We start from the raw sequence: 15,523 nt of genomic DNA on the forward strand, positions 1-15,523 counted from the left end.
GTACGACTTTATTCTCGTAAATTTACGACTTTATTCTCGTAAATTTACGACTTTATTCTCGTAATGTTATGACTTATTTCTCGCAGGAAATGTACGACTTTATTCTCGTAAATTTACGACTTCATTCTCGTAATGTTGTGACTTTTTTCTCGCAGGAAATGTACGACTTTATTCTCGTAAATTTACGACTTTATTCTTGTTATATTATGACTTTTTTCTCGTAGGAAATGTACGACTTTATTTTCATAAATTTATGACTTTATTCTCGTAAATTTACGACTTTATTCTCGTAATGTTATGACTTATTTCTCGCAGGAAATGTACGACTTTATTCTCGTAAATTTACGACTTAATTCTCGTAATGTTGTGACTTTTTTCTCGCAGGAAATGTACGACTTAATTCTCGTAAATTTACGACTTTATTCTTGTTATATTATGACTTTTTTCTCGTAGGAAATGTACGACTTTATTTTCATAAATTTATGACTTTATTCTCGAAGTCTGTGTTTTTTTTGTTTTTTTTCTCAATATGGCCCTAATACTTCGTCATAGACAACCAGGATCTGCACTGGAGAAGAGTTTGGACAATTTATCCCTTGAACAGTGCAGGTATAATTTATCTTTTTAATTTGATAATTAGATTATAAAAATGGCTGCAGATTAAAAAGAGATATAATGATTCTTGATTCAATCTGAGAAAGAAAACAAAAGCTTCATTCACTTGTGTCGGTCACTTATTCCTCTTCTTATTGGCATGAATAATCTTTAACCACTCTGATATACAGTATATTTCATGCAACAGTCCGTATAGGGCTGTGTGTATTTCCTGCAGTGGATTCTCCTCTCTCGTTGATGCTTCAGTGGAAAACAGGATTTTCACTTGTGTGGAAAATGGAAGAAGTCTCATTATTCCGTGTCCATGTTTGTGAATGTGACCTGGTATTAAACTGGCCTATGGTGTGTTCAGGGACCGGGAGGTGGGGGGGAGATTTGGATCTGGGTGATGGAGCTGGGAGCTGACACCAGCCCCCCCTCTGTGTGCTCTCAGGAACACAAATCCTCCTCCACAGCTTCTATCTCATCTCTCACGTTAAACAAAAGGAGTCTTAATCCGGCCTCCTTTAATCCCCGTTGGGTTTGCAGACGCTGCGTCTGAAGGCGGCACATTAATCCCAGAGGCCACCGGGGCAGATCGCAGCGTCTCAGCCCGCCAGGGATGCTTTCTCCAGCGCCTTTAATCCAACCCGGACCGACCACAAACACTGAGGAAGTCCTGCTTTCTGAAGCTGAAAAATGGAACTTTCCTCCTTCTGTCGCTGCAGATAATTCGACACTGATGTGGATTTGTGGGGAGATTAAAGCCAAGAAAGATTCATGCATTTTTCTTTAATTTACTGAAATACAAACATGAAGCATGAAACTGCAGGCGGGAGGTGAACATGGAGAATGGGAACTGTAATAAGATAAGCAGGGAGTAAATTCAAGAAGAGATTAGCTGCATGTTTAATTCATTTTTTATTGCAGCAACATAAATAACTTCACATGGAGGATGTGGAGAAAGGAGAGGTCAGTGACTGCAGAGCCGCTGTGGACAACATGTCTCATCACCTCAAAGAGGAGAAGAATAAGAACCTAAGACTGCAGGAGGAGGAGGAGGAGGAGGAAGAGGAGGAGGAGGAGGAGGAGGAAGGAGGAGGAGGAGGAGGAGGAGGAAGAGAAGGAGGAGGAGGAGGAGGAGGAGGAGGAAGAGGAGGAAGAGGAGCTCCTCAGCTGCTCCAGCTCAAACAACCACAGGAACCAGACGTCAAAGCATCCAACAGGAAACACTCCATCAGATGGTTCAGACTGTCACACACTCAAACACTGTGACACACACACACACACACACACTGTATCACACACATGGTAACACACTGATCTAAACACACTGCAACACACACCCATTGCAACACACTGTTACAGCCTCCAACACAGTGCAGCGCACACAGAGACGCATCAAAACACACTGCAACACTGTAACACACACTGTAACGCACACTGAAATGCACAGCAGTAACACTGTTACACACTGCAACATACACTATACACCACAGTGTAACACTGTAAAATACACCGCAACACGCATTAAAACACACACAACACCCTGTAATGCACACAGCAAAACACACTGCAACAACACACAACACACTGTAATGCACACTGAAATACACGCTGTTTAAAGGGACATTGTGTAGGAATTCCTTCCATAGCGTTGCAGTTGTATATCACAAGCAACTCAATCGTATTTTTCATGCTGCATTAACATGAAATTGGGCAGACGGCAGACGGACGACAGCCGCTGCACGTAACGGCATAAACAAGCCTCTATGTAAACAAGTGGTCCGTCAGCACGAGGCAAAACAATACACGTGATAATATGTTGTCATGGCGATGTGGTATTGTTTACCTGACCAGGTAGCGCTGGTGCCACCTAGTTTTTCATTTAGTAGCACCAAAACAAATTAGGTAGCACCATATTTTTCTTTGTATAGCGTGTTATTAATACGTGACCTAATACACAGAGCGGCATGTTTAAGGAGGCTGCAGTAGAGTGGGCTGTTGATGAGGTAAGAATGCTAAAATAATCAAGACCACAGGGATGGAAAGAGTAGCCTACCAAAAAAAAATCTACTCGAGTAAAAGTACTGTTACCTTGATGAAATTTTACTCAAGTAAAAGTACTGGTGTAAAAATCACATTCTCCACGCATGTCTCTGTTTAACAAATCCATCCCTTCTCCATCGATACACTGGTCTCCATCATCTTTTAGCTCCTGTGGCACCAACTTCTCTATTCTGACCTTCTGACACTGCAGTTGTCCAGGTAATCAGATGGACAGTTACTGGCACTAAGGTTGTCACGATCATGGTCAGGATACTAACATTTTCAACTCAATATCGATATTCAGGAAAATATTCAATACTCGATACCATTTTCGATACCACAGGGATAAAAATAAAATAAAAAAATCTCTCTCCCTCACTCACTCACACCTGCTTCTTTACTGTCTTTCCTGTCTGCTCTCAAGGAGGGGGGGTATTTTACTGTAGGTTCTCACTCACACTCTCTCTCTCTCTCTCTCTCTCTCTCTCTCCCTCCCTCCCTCACTCTCACACATACCTGCTTCTTTACTGTAGCCTAACTGCTCTGAAGCAGTGCGCTTCTTGTCTGTTCCTCTGAGCTCCTAGATGCTCCTACATTTAACTTCTCAACGGTCCGGAACCGAGAATGAAGTCGGACCGCGCCGGTCAGCGGTCCCGTTAAGAACAATGAACACAGCCGGACATGTTCATGATTTCATTTAGAAAAAAAAAAAAAAAACGGACGCCCCGGACAGGACGTGAAATGTGGACATGTCTGGGCAAAACAGGACGTTTGGTCACCGTAAACGTAGCCTAATAGATGGATATAACTGATAAAGTTAACGTCAGCTGAGCTAGCTGCTGCTAATGGCTAATAATAAGACGACAACATTATAGCGACTAGCGCTGTTATGCACTAACTAGGAGGAGGGTGTGTACCTGCCTGCCTGCTGCTGTGTGCGTGTGTAGAGGGAGAGAGCGAGAGGCGGCGGCGTATTTTTGACTGACAACCCATGCAGACGCGGTGCAAGTTCATCTATTTATTTTTTTTTACTTTGTAACAGAAGCTACTTAAAATGAAAAAATAAAACTTTCAATCGTCCTCCTGCAAGTAGCACTGGAGCGACCTCATTAAATTTTAACTCGCACCTTAAGAAATTAGGTCGCATTTGCGACCTATTAGGTCGCACGCTGGAGCCCTGTACCTGACCCACGTTTTACCATCTTTCTCTGGACTTCTGTGACTAAAATGACATCTGGTTTGTTAGCGACGGCCGTCTGCCCGACTGCAGGTGAATGCAGCATCAGTGTAACGCTCCATTCCTCCTCACTGCGTTACCACGGTGACTTTTCACAGACGCCACCTCCACCTGAGCCGACAGCTCCGGTGTCTCCGCTGAGTTTCCGTGGTTTCCTACCGTCACGCTGCCACTGAACGTAAAAACATGGAGACACCACATGGCAGCAGCACCGAGCTTACCCGCTCCATGGAGATATGAATGATATGAACGGCTAATTCAGAGCTGAAAGGAACACTTCACTTTGTTGATGGGGGGATTACTGATGAATGAAAATCATACTTTTGAACCAAATAATCGATTTTCGTGAATAGATAACAGGAGAAGTTACACAATGTCCCTTTAAGACACACTGCAACCATAGACTGTAAAAAGAATGGACGTAGCATCCGTGACGTCACCCATTGGTTTTGGGGAGTCGTTTTTGTGACTCAAATATGGCGGCCTGAACAGCGCCATGTTGGATTGGCCGGCCGAGAACCCGCCCACTGGCCTCGAGGCAGCTGTCCACGGAGCTGCTCGGACCTGTCACTCAACGTTTCCGCGCCCTGATTGGCCAGAATTTTAACCTAATAACAGTAAAACTATAGAGTTAAAAAAAAATTCACCCCCCTCAGAGTGTGTGCGGGGGTAGAAACTATCGATTGAGACGAAAAAACGTTCTGACACCAGGCTTTTAACATGTTTACTGAGGATGTAAAGTCGGCGATTTTAACATGGGGGTCTATGGGGAATGCTCCCTTCTGACACCAGCCCCCAGAGGAATCCGAGGGGATTACAGTTTTTTGAACGCGGAAGTGAGCTTCACTTCTCAGACCGACAACTGCCCCCTTGACTGCAACACAGTGTAACTCAGGGCAGCTGCATCATAGCAAAGATCCTAATGATTCAGATCAGCAGTGAAATAATGATTATTTGAAACTATAAGTCATTAGTGTTGGAAACACACTGCACTTATTGGATAAAAAGAGACAGAGACAGACAGACAGACAGACAGACAGACAGCATTAGGTGGATGTAGATCATCTCAACAACAGACATAAATAAGTCTATTTGAGCCGTGTTATCATTTTCTGTCCATCACAGAGGACGAGCTTCCATCCTGGACTCCTTCAGGACACTGTCCCAGTGTCCCGTGCTGCCTGATACTTTATTCTCTCATGTCCTCAATTAAAAGACACTCTGTCCAATTCAGATTGAATTTAAGAACACACCCTGAACAATCATCTGATTCCATTCCATCACTAAACCCATGTAGACATAACCTAGTTAACTCTGTGTGGTCCCCAGGACACCACAACACACAACACAACACAACACACACCTGGTACAGCAACACTCTGACAATATAGTGGTGTGTGTGTGTGTGTGTGTGTGAGAGAGAGAGAGTGAGTATGAGTTATCTCTCAAACGGCCTCTCATGGCAACACAGACTGCAACACTCTAAAAATGAAAACTTAAAGTTGTTGGCCTTACCATATTTTTTCAGCTGACTAAACAAAAAACATTGAGTTGTGTTGTAAACTAATAAACATTATTTATTTCAACTATCTTTTTCAAGTTTTTTGGCTAAAGTTGGCCTAACTTAATAACTTGAGTTAGCAAACCTCAAAACTGTGCATTTGAGGTCAGGACAAGTTCTAGAAGTTGAGACAACAAGAACTGGGGTCTCCAATGCATATCTGCAGGGGTTCCACCACAACGACACTGCTGCCATGTGCTGCCGACATCTCTTACACTTCTTACTCTCAAGGTGAGTATTTTGCTCAATATGGTACTAAAAGTCAGGGTTCACGTGTGCAGATTATACATTATTATATATTTATTGTCCCCCTCACGGCTAAAGAGAGTTGTAGATGTTAATTGTTTACCAGTTAGCTCTGTTAGCTCCGTTAGCTCTGTTAGCTCCGTTAGCTCTGTTAGCTCTGTTAGCTCCGTTAGCTCCGTTAGTGCGGCTACAGTGGAACTGGAGCTCATTTATTAAACACAATGAGCAGTGCTACAAATAACTGGTATACTGCTTATGTGTGCCTCTGATGTTAAAGTTTAATGTTACTTTAGAGACTCATTTTTACAATTGGGTGTCATGTAAACATGAATATATATGACATTAATTGTTGTTAATTGTCTTGGTGGACTGACAGGAGAAGATTGAGGTGCAGCCCATGGTCACAGAAATCCAGGAGAGATGGCCTGCCCTGTGTCTTAAGGAACAGGTAAGAAAATGTGTGTGAAAAAGTTGCTAACTATTTTATATCACAGAACTATTGCTTGCCTTATACAACGAGTAATTCAGCACCTTGCCAATAAAGGTATTCAGAAACTGACTACTTAAGAGAAAATCCATGTGAACTGGTTCGGTTGGATTAATGTGTGCTGTTTTTTGTTTATTTCAGATTTGCAGCAAGTTCTGATGTGTAACCAAGGAACTGTTGTGGACATTTAGAGCAGCCGTGCCAGGAAAAGGGACAAGACAGGGAGAGACGCTTGGCTGTTCTTGATGAACAGGTGAATTCATGTTATAAATATCATGTATTTTTGATTATGGTTCAGGGTTACCTGAGCAAGCCCTTAAAGGGATAGTTCACCCAAAATTGAAATTTCTCTCCTTGTGTCGACTAAGGGCTGGGAGAAGTTTCAGAGTTATCTGTCGCTTCTCTGAGTTACAGGGGGTCTTGGCATAGCAGTGCATGTCCATATAACGGTTGCAAATGGATACCAACTGTCTTCGTAACAAAAAGACACACCAAAAAACATCCAAATACCTCCATAGTGCTAATGTCCCTCTTGTATTGAAGCCCCGAAATGCGATATTGTCCTGAAAAAAATTAAATCTGTCTGTCCTCTTCCCGGTTCGTCCAAATTTGATGGATGCCACCCCAATATAAGACCTAAGTTTAAACTAGTCACAAATTAATCTCAGCTGCACTGTTTTTAACCAAATGTCCTATGGCTTTCCTGTGTCCAATTTCCAGACATCACAATGCATCAAAGCAGAGCATGTCTAGACCTCAGATTTCAGAGACACTTTTCCTGAAACGCCTGGTGAGTACAGAATGTCTGTTTTTATTTTTGGTCAACCATGAGTGCACATTAATTATCATGCACATATAATTCTCTATGCCATATTGCTTTAGAATATAGAAAAGATGAAATATCCACACCTTGGATTGTAGCTCCCAAAAAACCGTATTAATCACCAACGCCCCATATATTTTTGCCTTCCACCTACAGTAGCGTAACCCAGCTTAATGGCTGAGAGCCTCCTTTCTCCCTGGAACACAAGTAATTTATTTAACCAGCCATTTAATTTAAGGTTGAATATGGAGTTTTACCAGAATACCACAATCTATTGATCATTGTAGGCAACAACAACAGAAGAATAATTCCTGCAGTCCGTTGCCAGACCGCTGCTTAGTGTAGCACACTGTTGCTTGGGACGCCGCTCTGACCAGAGTAGCACAGAGAAAAACTATTTAGGATATTTCATTTCATTTATTAGTTTATTTCATAGGGACAGTGCACCACTAATCAACAGAGTTAAAAGAAAACTGTAAGTGGGGCAGAGTTAGCCAACAAGGCTAGTTACCTGATGTTTCATTTTTACCGCCATTGAACAGCTTCAGACTATTGTGATGTTAGATAAATGACTTGTAGCTTGTTACAGGGATGAATAGCAATTAGAATCACAGGCAAAAAAACTGTATAGCACAGTAACTGTACACTACAGGTTTACTCAGGCTGAGACACAAATTTAAAATTACACGCTGACATAGGTGTTTAGTTATCTTAACAGTGTTTATATTGAATTTGGTTGAATTTCTGCTTTCAACAGGACACCGATCCAGAAGACAGACAAACAAAAGGGGTCCAAATGGGAGTGCTCACCGTGTTCGTGGATGGTGCACCGGCCTCGCTTCAAACTGTTAACAGCATTGCTGTGGTGTTGCTGTAGTGCTTTTTGACTGTGTTGTGGTTTGGACTCTTTTAACAAGTTTGGCCACACCAGTCTGCATCTTTTTGTTTGTGGGTGCAGTGTACAGTACTTGCACTAGATAGATTTAATCATATTTGCTGGAATATTGCATTAAATGTTTAAATAAAGATGTTTTACTTAACTAGTATTATTTGTATTTGTATTATTTGTTGTTTTAGTTGCCACAACTTGAGAGTATTTATAAGTACAACTTGAATTTTTGAGTTTTGATGCATTTGAAAGGTAACTTATCTGAAACAAAAATAATAAGTTGAGACTACTAAATTTTAAGTGTTTAAAAAACTCAAAATTTGAAGTTATCTTTAAGTTAATTTACAAGTTATCTCAACAAAAGATAATTTGTTGGCTTAACTTTATGTGGTTTTATTCAAAACTTGAGAGTTTTAGTTGGACTCAAAACGCAAAAATCTATTGCAGCCAGTTACCTAGAATTTTTGAGTTTTCACAGCCCTTTATTTTTTACGGTGAACACGCACAGGTTCAGTGCGCTGTGTGTGTGTGTGTGTGTGTGTGTGTGTGTGTGTGTGTGTGTGTGTGTGTGTGTGTGTGTGTGTGTGTGTGTGTGTGTGTGTGTGTGTGTGTGGAGACACGATCATATGACTCTCTGTCTGTTCTCAGCTTCTTAAGCCAATTTAAGCTTTTAGCTGCCACACACAGTTTCATGAGTTCTCTCTGTTTTCAAACTGCTTCTAGGAGTCAAACATGAAACTAGTGGAAGGTGAAGGTTAACGTCACTAACATCCTGCTCTGGCTTCAAACAACAGCCATACTAACGGTGCTGCTATTGTCAGTAATGTTTCCCCTGTTATAACACCGTTACCATTACTGACAATAAAACGTCCCGCCACTATACTTTTCTTTCTGTCCATCAATAGTGTAAAAAACCTGCATATCTGGAACTAACCAACTCACTCAGTATTCTTCCTCAGAGGCAGGCTCTGTGATATGCGGAGGAATACTGAGTGAGCTGGTTAGTTCCAAATTGGGTTAGTTAGGCAAGTCCAAGTAAATTGAAATATTTGAGCATTTTATAAAAAACTTTTCCTAGTAATTATTTACTTTTTAGTGGCAAGTAACTAGTAACTATAACTAATTAGGCCTACTTTTTCTGTTTTCTGTTTTTTTTTTACTTTATTGCCTTTAATGCACATTAACAGGCAATTAACATCACAAAACAAAAGAGAATCATTATGGGATTGGGTCTCATCTGTCACGCAGAGATAGCACTGTATACAGGTAGAGCATGTATACCGATAATAATAACAGTAGTTATTTAAATAAAATTTAAATTTGAGGTATAAGAGTCTTAGGTGAGATAATCAATAACTGGGGTCCACCTTCTCATAAAACATGACGCATAAGAATGACAAATAAAAACCTATCCTATCCTATCCTATCCTAGGTCCATCATGTAGACATCATGGGAGGGGTAGTTTTCATTAAATTAATAGTAATCATTTTTCTTGCAATCAACAATACATGTCATATATAACATTGTTGTGTGGTAAACAGGTGGTCAGGAAACACATCTAATAAAAAGAACAGAGTCCATGGGAAGCTCTATTGCCAACATTCTTTCCAGTTCTTCTTTGACATTTTTCCAAAATATTTGTATTTTTGGGCAGTTCCAAAATATATGAGTATATATGAGTTCCTCCAAAGACAAAAGTTGTTAACGGTGTCCTGAAGAACCAGAACTAATTACTTTTTAAAAGTAACGTGCACGACACTGGTTAGGATTAAAAGGTGGATAACACAACAACAAGACTGACTCTGATGAAACGTCTGTCTGAACCCAGCCCACTTTCATCTGGTAGGATCTGTCTGCCCTTATTTTGAAAGAGAAACATCTGCAGCAGTGGTTTTTCAGACATATGTTCCAGACTCAACGACAGAGAAGGATAAACCACCAGCAGAGGGAAACTTGTGTAATGTTTCTGTAACCCGGGATAGTGATTCAGACCAGGGCCCAGTGAAAAGCTGAACGTGAAAAACAGGATGAGGTTTGTTCTGAAGAAAGAGAAGGAAGGAAAGGAAGAAGAGGAAAAAAGTCTCTGAGGTTTGAGGAGAGATAATTAACTCACTGAGGACTCGGCACACACACACACACCTGACTACACAGTGTGTGTGTTTAATCTGTGAGCTTCATTAAAACCCTGACGAGACAGAACAAAGAGCTGACTGCACCTGCACCAACACACACACACACACACACTCCCTGATGACCTGTGTGTCCAGGTTCAGGACTGTCGCTGATTCAGGACTTTACTTTTTCCTCCTGAGAGTGTGTTACAGTGTGTGTGTGAGTTAACAGTAGTGTTCTAATTACAGACTCTGCTCTCTGTCTGGGCTGCAGCAACCATCTCTTGTTCCAGCCTTTTACTTGTTTTACATCTGTGATTTCCAACCTCAAGGGGCTGGCCCTTCCTGTGAAACTGGGGGGGGCAGCAGATGCATCGTGGGAAACCTAAACGACTTTACTTTTTGAAATTTGGACAGCATCCAGGGGGGGCTATGTTACCCATAACACACCTCTTCCTGACGCCTGGGTGGTAGAATTTTTTTTTAATATCACCCAAGAAAAGTCCTTCCAGTGGTTTTGTAGGCAGGAAGCAGTTAAAAATCCAGGTTTAATTCAGGTTTAATTCAGGTTTAATTTAGGTTTAATTCAGGTTCAATTTGGTTTAATTCAGGTTTGATTCAGGTTTAATTCAGGTTTAATTTTTGCTTTAATTCAGGTTTGATTCAGGTTTAATTCAGGTTTAATTTAGGTTTAATTCAGGTTCAATTTGGTTTAATTCAGGTTTGATTCAGGTTTAATTCTGGTTTAATTCAGGTTTGATTCAGGTTTAATTCAGGTTTAATTTAGGTTTAAAGAGACCCCTATGAGTTTGCTTTTGGTTATCATATTAATGTGGATGAATCTATGTTACCCACTTGTTAATGGGTCCATTCCTCTTCCTGACGCCTGGGTGGTAGAATTTTTTTTTAATATCACCCAAGAAAAGTCCTTCCAGTGGTTTTGTAGGCAGGAAGCAGTTAAAAATCCAGGTTTAATTCAGGTTTAATTCAGGTTTAATTTAGGTTTAATTCAGGTTCAATTTGGTTTAATTCAGGTTTGATTCAGGTTTAATTCAGGTTTAATTTTTGCTTTAATTCAGGTTTGATTCAGGTTTAATTCAGGTTTAATTTAGGTTTAATTCAGGTTCAATTTGGTTTAATTCAGGTTTGATTCAGGTTTAATTCTGGTTTAATTCAGGTTTAATTCAGGTTTGATTCAGGTTTAATTCAGGTTTAATTTTTGCTTTAATTCAGGTTTGATTCAGGTTTAATTCAGGTTTAATTTAGGTTTAATTCAGGTTCAATTTGGTTTAATTCAGGTTTGATTCAGGTTTAATTCTGGTTTAATTCAGGTTTGATTCAGGTTTAATTCAGGTTTAATTTAGGTTTAAAGAGACCCCTATGAGTTTGCTTTTGGTTATCATATTAATGTGGATGAATCTATGTTACCCACTTGTTAATGGGTCCATTCCTCTTCCTGACGCCTGGGTGGTAGAATTTTTTTTTAATATCACCCAAGAAAAGTCCTTCCAGTGGTTTTGTAGGCAGGAAGCAGTTAAAAATCCAGGTTTAATTCAGGTTTAATTCAGGTTTAATTTAGGTTTAATTCAGGTTCAATTTGGTTTAATTCAGGTTTGATTCAGGTTTAATTCAGGTTTAATTTTTGCTTTAATTCAGGTTTGATTCAGGTTTAATTCAGGTTTAATTTAGGTTTAATTCAGGTTCAATTTGGTTTAATTCAGGTTTGATTCAGGTTTAATTCTGGTTTAATTCAGGTTTGATTCAGGTTTGATTCAGGTTTAATTCAGGTTTAATTTAGGTTTAAAGAGACCCCTATGAGTTTGCTTTTGGTTATCATATTAATGTGGATGAATCTATGTTACCCACTTGTTAATGGGTCCATTTTTAATAAATATATTGTTTTGTCTTTATAGTTATTTTGATATTATTTAGTGGTCGGCTCGCCCAGCATTTCCTACTTTCAGTTTCCCGGACGCTGCCTGGCGGCTCATGGGAATAACGCCGCAGAATCGCCGTTTATGGTCGGAACTACGACGGTATCTGATCATCTTCGAACCTCCAACTTTTATTCTTAACTAATGAAAACATTCTTGCCAAATGTTTTCGCTTTCGTCCGTCTTGCGCCGGTCCAAGAATTTCACTGTGCCTGGGAGGATCACTCCTCGTAGTCCCTTTAATCCAGGTTTAATCCAGGTTTAATTCAGGTTTATTTGGGCTCCGAAATGTTTTCAGCCACACAGTGATAAGACTTCAACTCCAACACAAACAACCACACAATCTCTAAAAAACTGAAAAAACTGAATCAACTGACATTATAGACAAATTTATAATTATATTACCACTGATTAGAAAAAACATGACAAGTACAAAGTCCAACAGCGCCTCCATGTTGAGGCAGTGACAAGTGTCAACATCCCACCACACTCATCTGGGTTCATTAGTTTACCTCCAGCATCTCCATTATCAATCAGTGTAAGCTGTCACTGCCCACTCACTGTCCTCAGATCAGCGACAATGGGGAACCAGCAGCAAACATGTGTCTCTCCTAGACCAGAGCAGACCTATCTGAAGCCTGCCGTGCAGCAGAGCTACAGCAAGTCCAGTGAAAAGCAGAGACTACATGGACATGGAGGAAGGACATGGAGGGATTTCTTAGCAGGATGTTTTTATGGATTTATACAGACTCATCTGTATCTCCCTGACCTTGCCTGTGACCAGTGCTTCAGTTCCTCCTGCCTGCGTATCACATTATGTACAGGAACAGCAGTGATGCCTCAAACAGCTACTTGGCTCTGTTGGTTATCAACAGACAAAGGACAGAGGCTCTGGATGTCCAGTGCATTAAAGACCCAGTTGCCTCCAATCACAACTAGGGCTGTCATAAAAAAGTCAAAACAAATAGATGCGATTAACGATTTAATTGTCTTTTTCTGATCATTTTATGCCATTATCATAGTATAAACCTAAACATGGTTTGATAATACACATGTAGAAGAGGAGTCTTTTATTGACTTTGCAACTGAATCCATGCTGTCAGTAGATGCTCATTGAAATGCGGCCGTCAAATATTAGAAATGAAGCTCCTGGAAATAAACAGTTTGTGGCGCTCCACTCATGTGTCATTAAACCATAGAAGAGGAAGAGGGCGCAACATGATGATGTCATTACCTCAAACGATGGAAAACAGTGAGGAAATAGTGATGGAAGTATGACATTTCTGTTCCCCTTCTTCCAGCTGTTTTTATACAGTTGAATGGTAACGATTTTAACGTTTATGCAAAAATGATTGTGGTCAGCTCAAATGATTGCAACCAATTATGTAGCCTAATTATTGTGTGACAGGCCTAAACACAACATCCAGTGGATTGTATTCCTTTGAAAATGTCAACAATGAGTAAATAATATACTTTACTGTATGTTTGTAATAGAGGATTATCTTATCTTATCTTATCTTATCTTATCTTATCTTGTGTCTGCAGTCATGTTGAAATCTGGACATTGATTGGAGCCACGCCACTGTTTGGGTTAGCCACACTATAATTTAACCAGGAGGAAATACTGTGACACGGCCACTCTCCAGCACACTCATTAGCCTCACTCCATCAGCACCGTTATTAGGGCGTGGCTACCATCTTGGACTCAGACCGCTGAGTTTAATTTCATTCTCTGCTGCTTCACACACACGCACAAACACACACACACATTGCACCCCCACGGCTATCCATATGTGCAGCAGAGAAGGATGGACAGGAGGAGAAATCAAACACACCATAAGGCTTGAGATTGTTTTTAAAGTTACGGAAAATTCTGATCCAGGTTTTTTAGTCTGTTTTCTGACCCGGACATCTGGTTTTTCATCCTGGAGCAGAGACCGGTTCCTAATGAAGTGATCACACTGAGTGTGGGTGAGAGAGAGAGAGAGAGAGAAAACACACACACACACACCTCACCTTCATCATCCTCATCATGGTTACTACCATCAGAGTGACAGAGCAGGAGAACCCAGCACCACTGCAGCACAAGCACACACACACATCACTGTCTACACACTTCTAGCTACACACATCTACACTTGAGGAAATGGAGACAAACAAGTGTGTTTAGTGGTCAACCAATCCCAACATGCAACACACACAACAACCTCAGCAACACAACAGTGTGAGTCCACTGACTAGCTGACAGATCACTGTGTTCAAAGAGTTCACCGACACTAACTGGTTTATGTTGTTTAATTTATTTCCTATTCTTTTTTTTGTTTTTTCTTTCTTTCTTTTTTTTTTTACCTAGGCTAATTGTCCATCCACTCTCTTCACTGGGCTCTTTTCTATTCTATTCCATTCTAGTCTCCTCTACTCTACTCTGTTCCTCTCCGCTAATCAGACAGTCAGCGGTTCGATCCCCGGCTGCTCCTGTCTATGGGCAATAAACTGATCCCGAACTGGCCGGTGTGTCATCATCGGTGTGTGAATGTGTGTGTTGTTGGGAAACGAAAAAAAAGCCACTTCAGTGCCCAGTGCTTTGAGTGGACAGGACTAGAAAAGCGCTGTATAGGTTTGGTGTATTGATTCTACAGCAGGAACACAACACACAGACGTGTGCACGTCGCTGTCACCAGTGTCAGCACCAGTGTCACCAGCAGCCTGTGTGGCTCAGCTCCGCTCAGCTCCGCTCCCACAGCTCTACACTACAGTAACACTACTAACGTTAGCTCCGCATTTTGACGCAGTTTCACAAAGCAAAAGTTTTTCCCAGCTAAGATCGGCTTAGTTCAGAGAGAAAGAGAGAAAGAAAGAAAGAAAGAAAGAAAGAAAGAAAGAAAGAAAGAAAGCAGGCAAAGTAGCGTAAGTTAAGAAAGAAAGAAGAAAGAGAAAGAAAGACGCAGCAGAGAGAAGAGAAGAGGGAGAGGGAGGAGATTTTCCAGCTGGAAACTTGGATGCCGACACTCCGTCAGTAACTCCCATGTTCACAGCGCTCAGCCCTCCACCCCCCCACCCCCACCCCGGCCCCGGAGCCAGCTCAGACCCGGACCCCCTACCCCCTCTCTAACCGACCCCAGACCCCCAGACCCGCTCCCCGGTGTGGCGGCTTACCTTTGAAGGTGTCCGCTCGCGCGCCCGTTAGTCCCAGTGAAAGCAGTAAAAGAGCCGCGGAGAGCAGGAAAGTTCCAGTCCGCTCCATGTTCACACCGAGACCCTCCGGAGCGGGAGGAGGGGGGGTGGTGGAGGGCAACTCTTCTACTCTTCTTTTCCCCCTCTTCTTTTTCTTCTTCTCCTTCTTCTGTTGTTTTCCCGCCGCTCGGACACACGCGCGCGGCTTGTTTGGGTCCCTCCGCTTTCTCTCTCTCCACTTCTTATTCCGCCGTTTCCCCTCAGAACAGGAGAGCAACTCCGTTTACCGAGCAGCCGCTGACGTCACGGGGAGTGAGAGACTTTGGGAGGAAACAGGAGAGAGAGAGAGAGAGAGGGAGACGACATCGACGACGGCTCCGTTTCTTCTCCATAGGTATAATTATCTGATGTGATTTA

At 41.5% G+C, this 15,523-nt stretch overlaps 1 protein-coding gene and 1 long non-coding RNA gene across 8 annotated transcripts in view; one reads left to right on the forward strand and one right to left on the reverse strand.

Annotated features, from left to right (window-relative positions):
- LOC146966996 (receptor-type tyrosine-protein phosphatase mu-like) overlaps positions 1-15,276 on the reverse strand; it is a 196,180-nt gene extending 180,904 nt beyond the window's left edge. For 3 of the 7 annotated variants that reach the window (XM_085763832.1, XM_085763830.1, XM_085763829.1), the window contains exon 1: positions 15,089-15,275. In XM_085763832.1, the coding sequence (XP_085619958.1) occupies positions 15,089-15,176 (88 nt within the window). In that variant the 5' untranslated portion in view covers positions 15,177-15,275. Of the gene's footprint in view, positions 1-15,088 lie in introns of all 7 variants that reach the window. The other 4 variants (XM_085763833.1, XM_085763831.1, XM_085763828.1 and 1 more) reach the window with 3 other exon arrangements.
- LOC146966999 (uncharacterized) lies at positions 5,617-8,006 on the forward strand. The gene is made up of 5 exons (XR_015034539.1): positions 5,617-5,672; positions 6,064-6,135; positions 6,316-6,427; positions 6,895-6,964; positions 7,755-8,006. It is a non-coding gene; the product is annotated as an uncharacterized LOC146966999 (long non-coding RNA).
- Positions 15,277-15,523: the final 247 nt, after the last annotated feature.

The sequence above is a fragment of the Trachurus japonicus genome, chromosome 20 (assembly GCF_045865225.1).
Source record: "Trachurus japonicus isolate A0001 chromosome 20, Traja_1.0".
Lineage (NCBI taxonomy): Eukaryota > Metazoa > Chordata > Actinopteri > Carangiformes > Carangidae > Trachurus > Trachurus japonicus.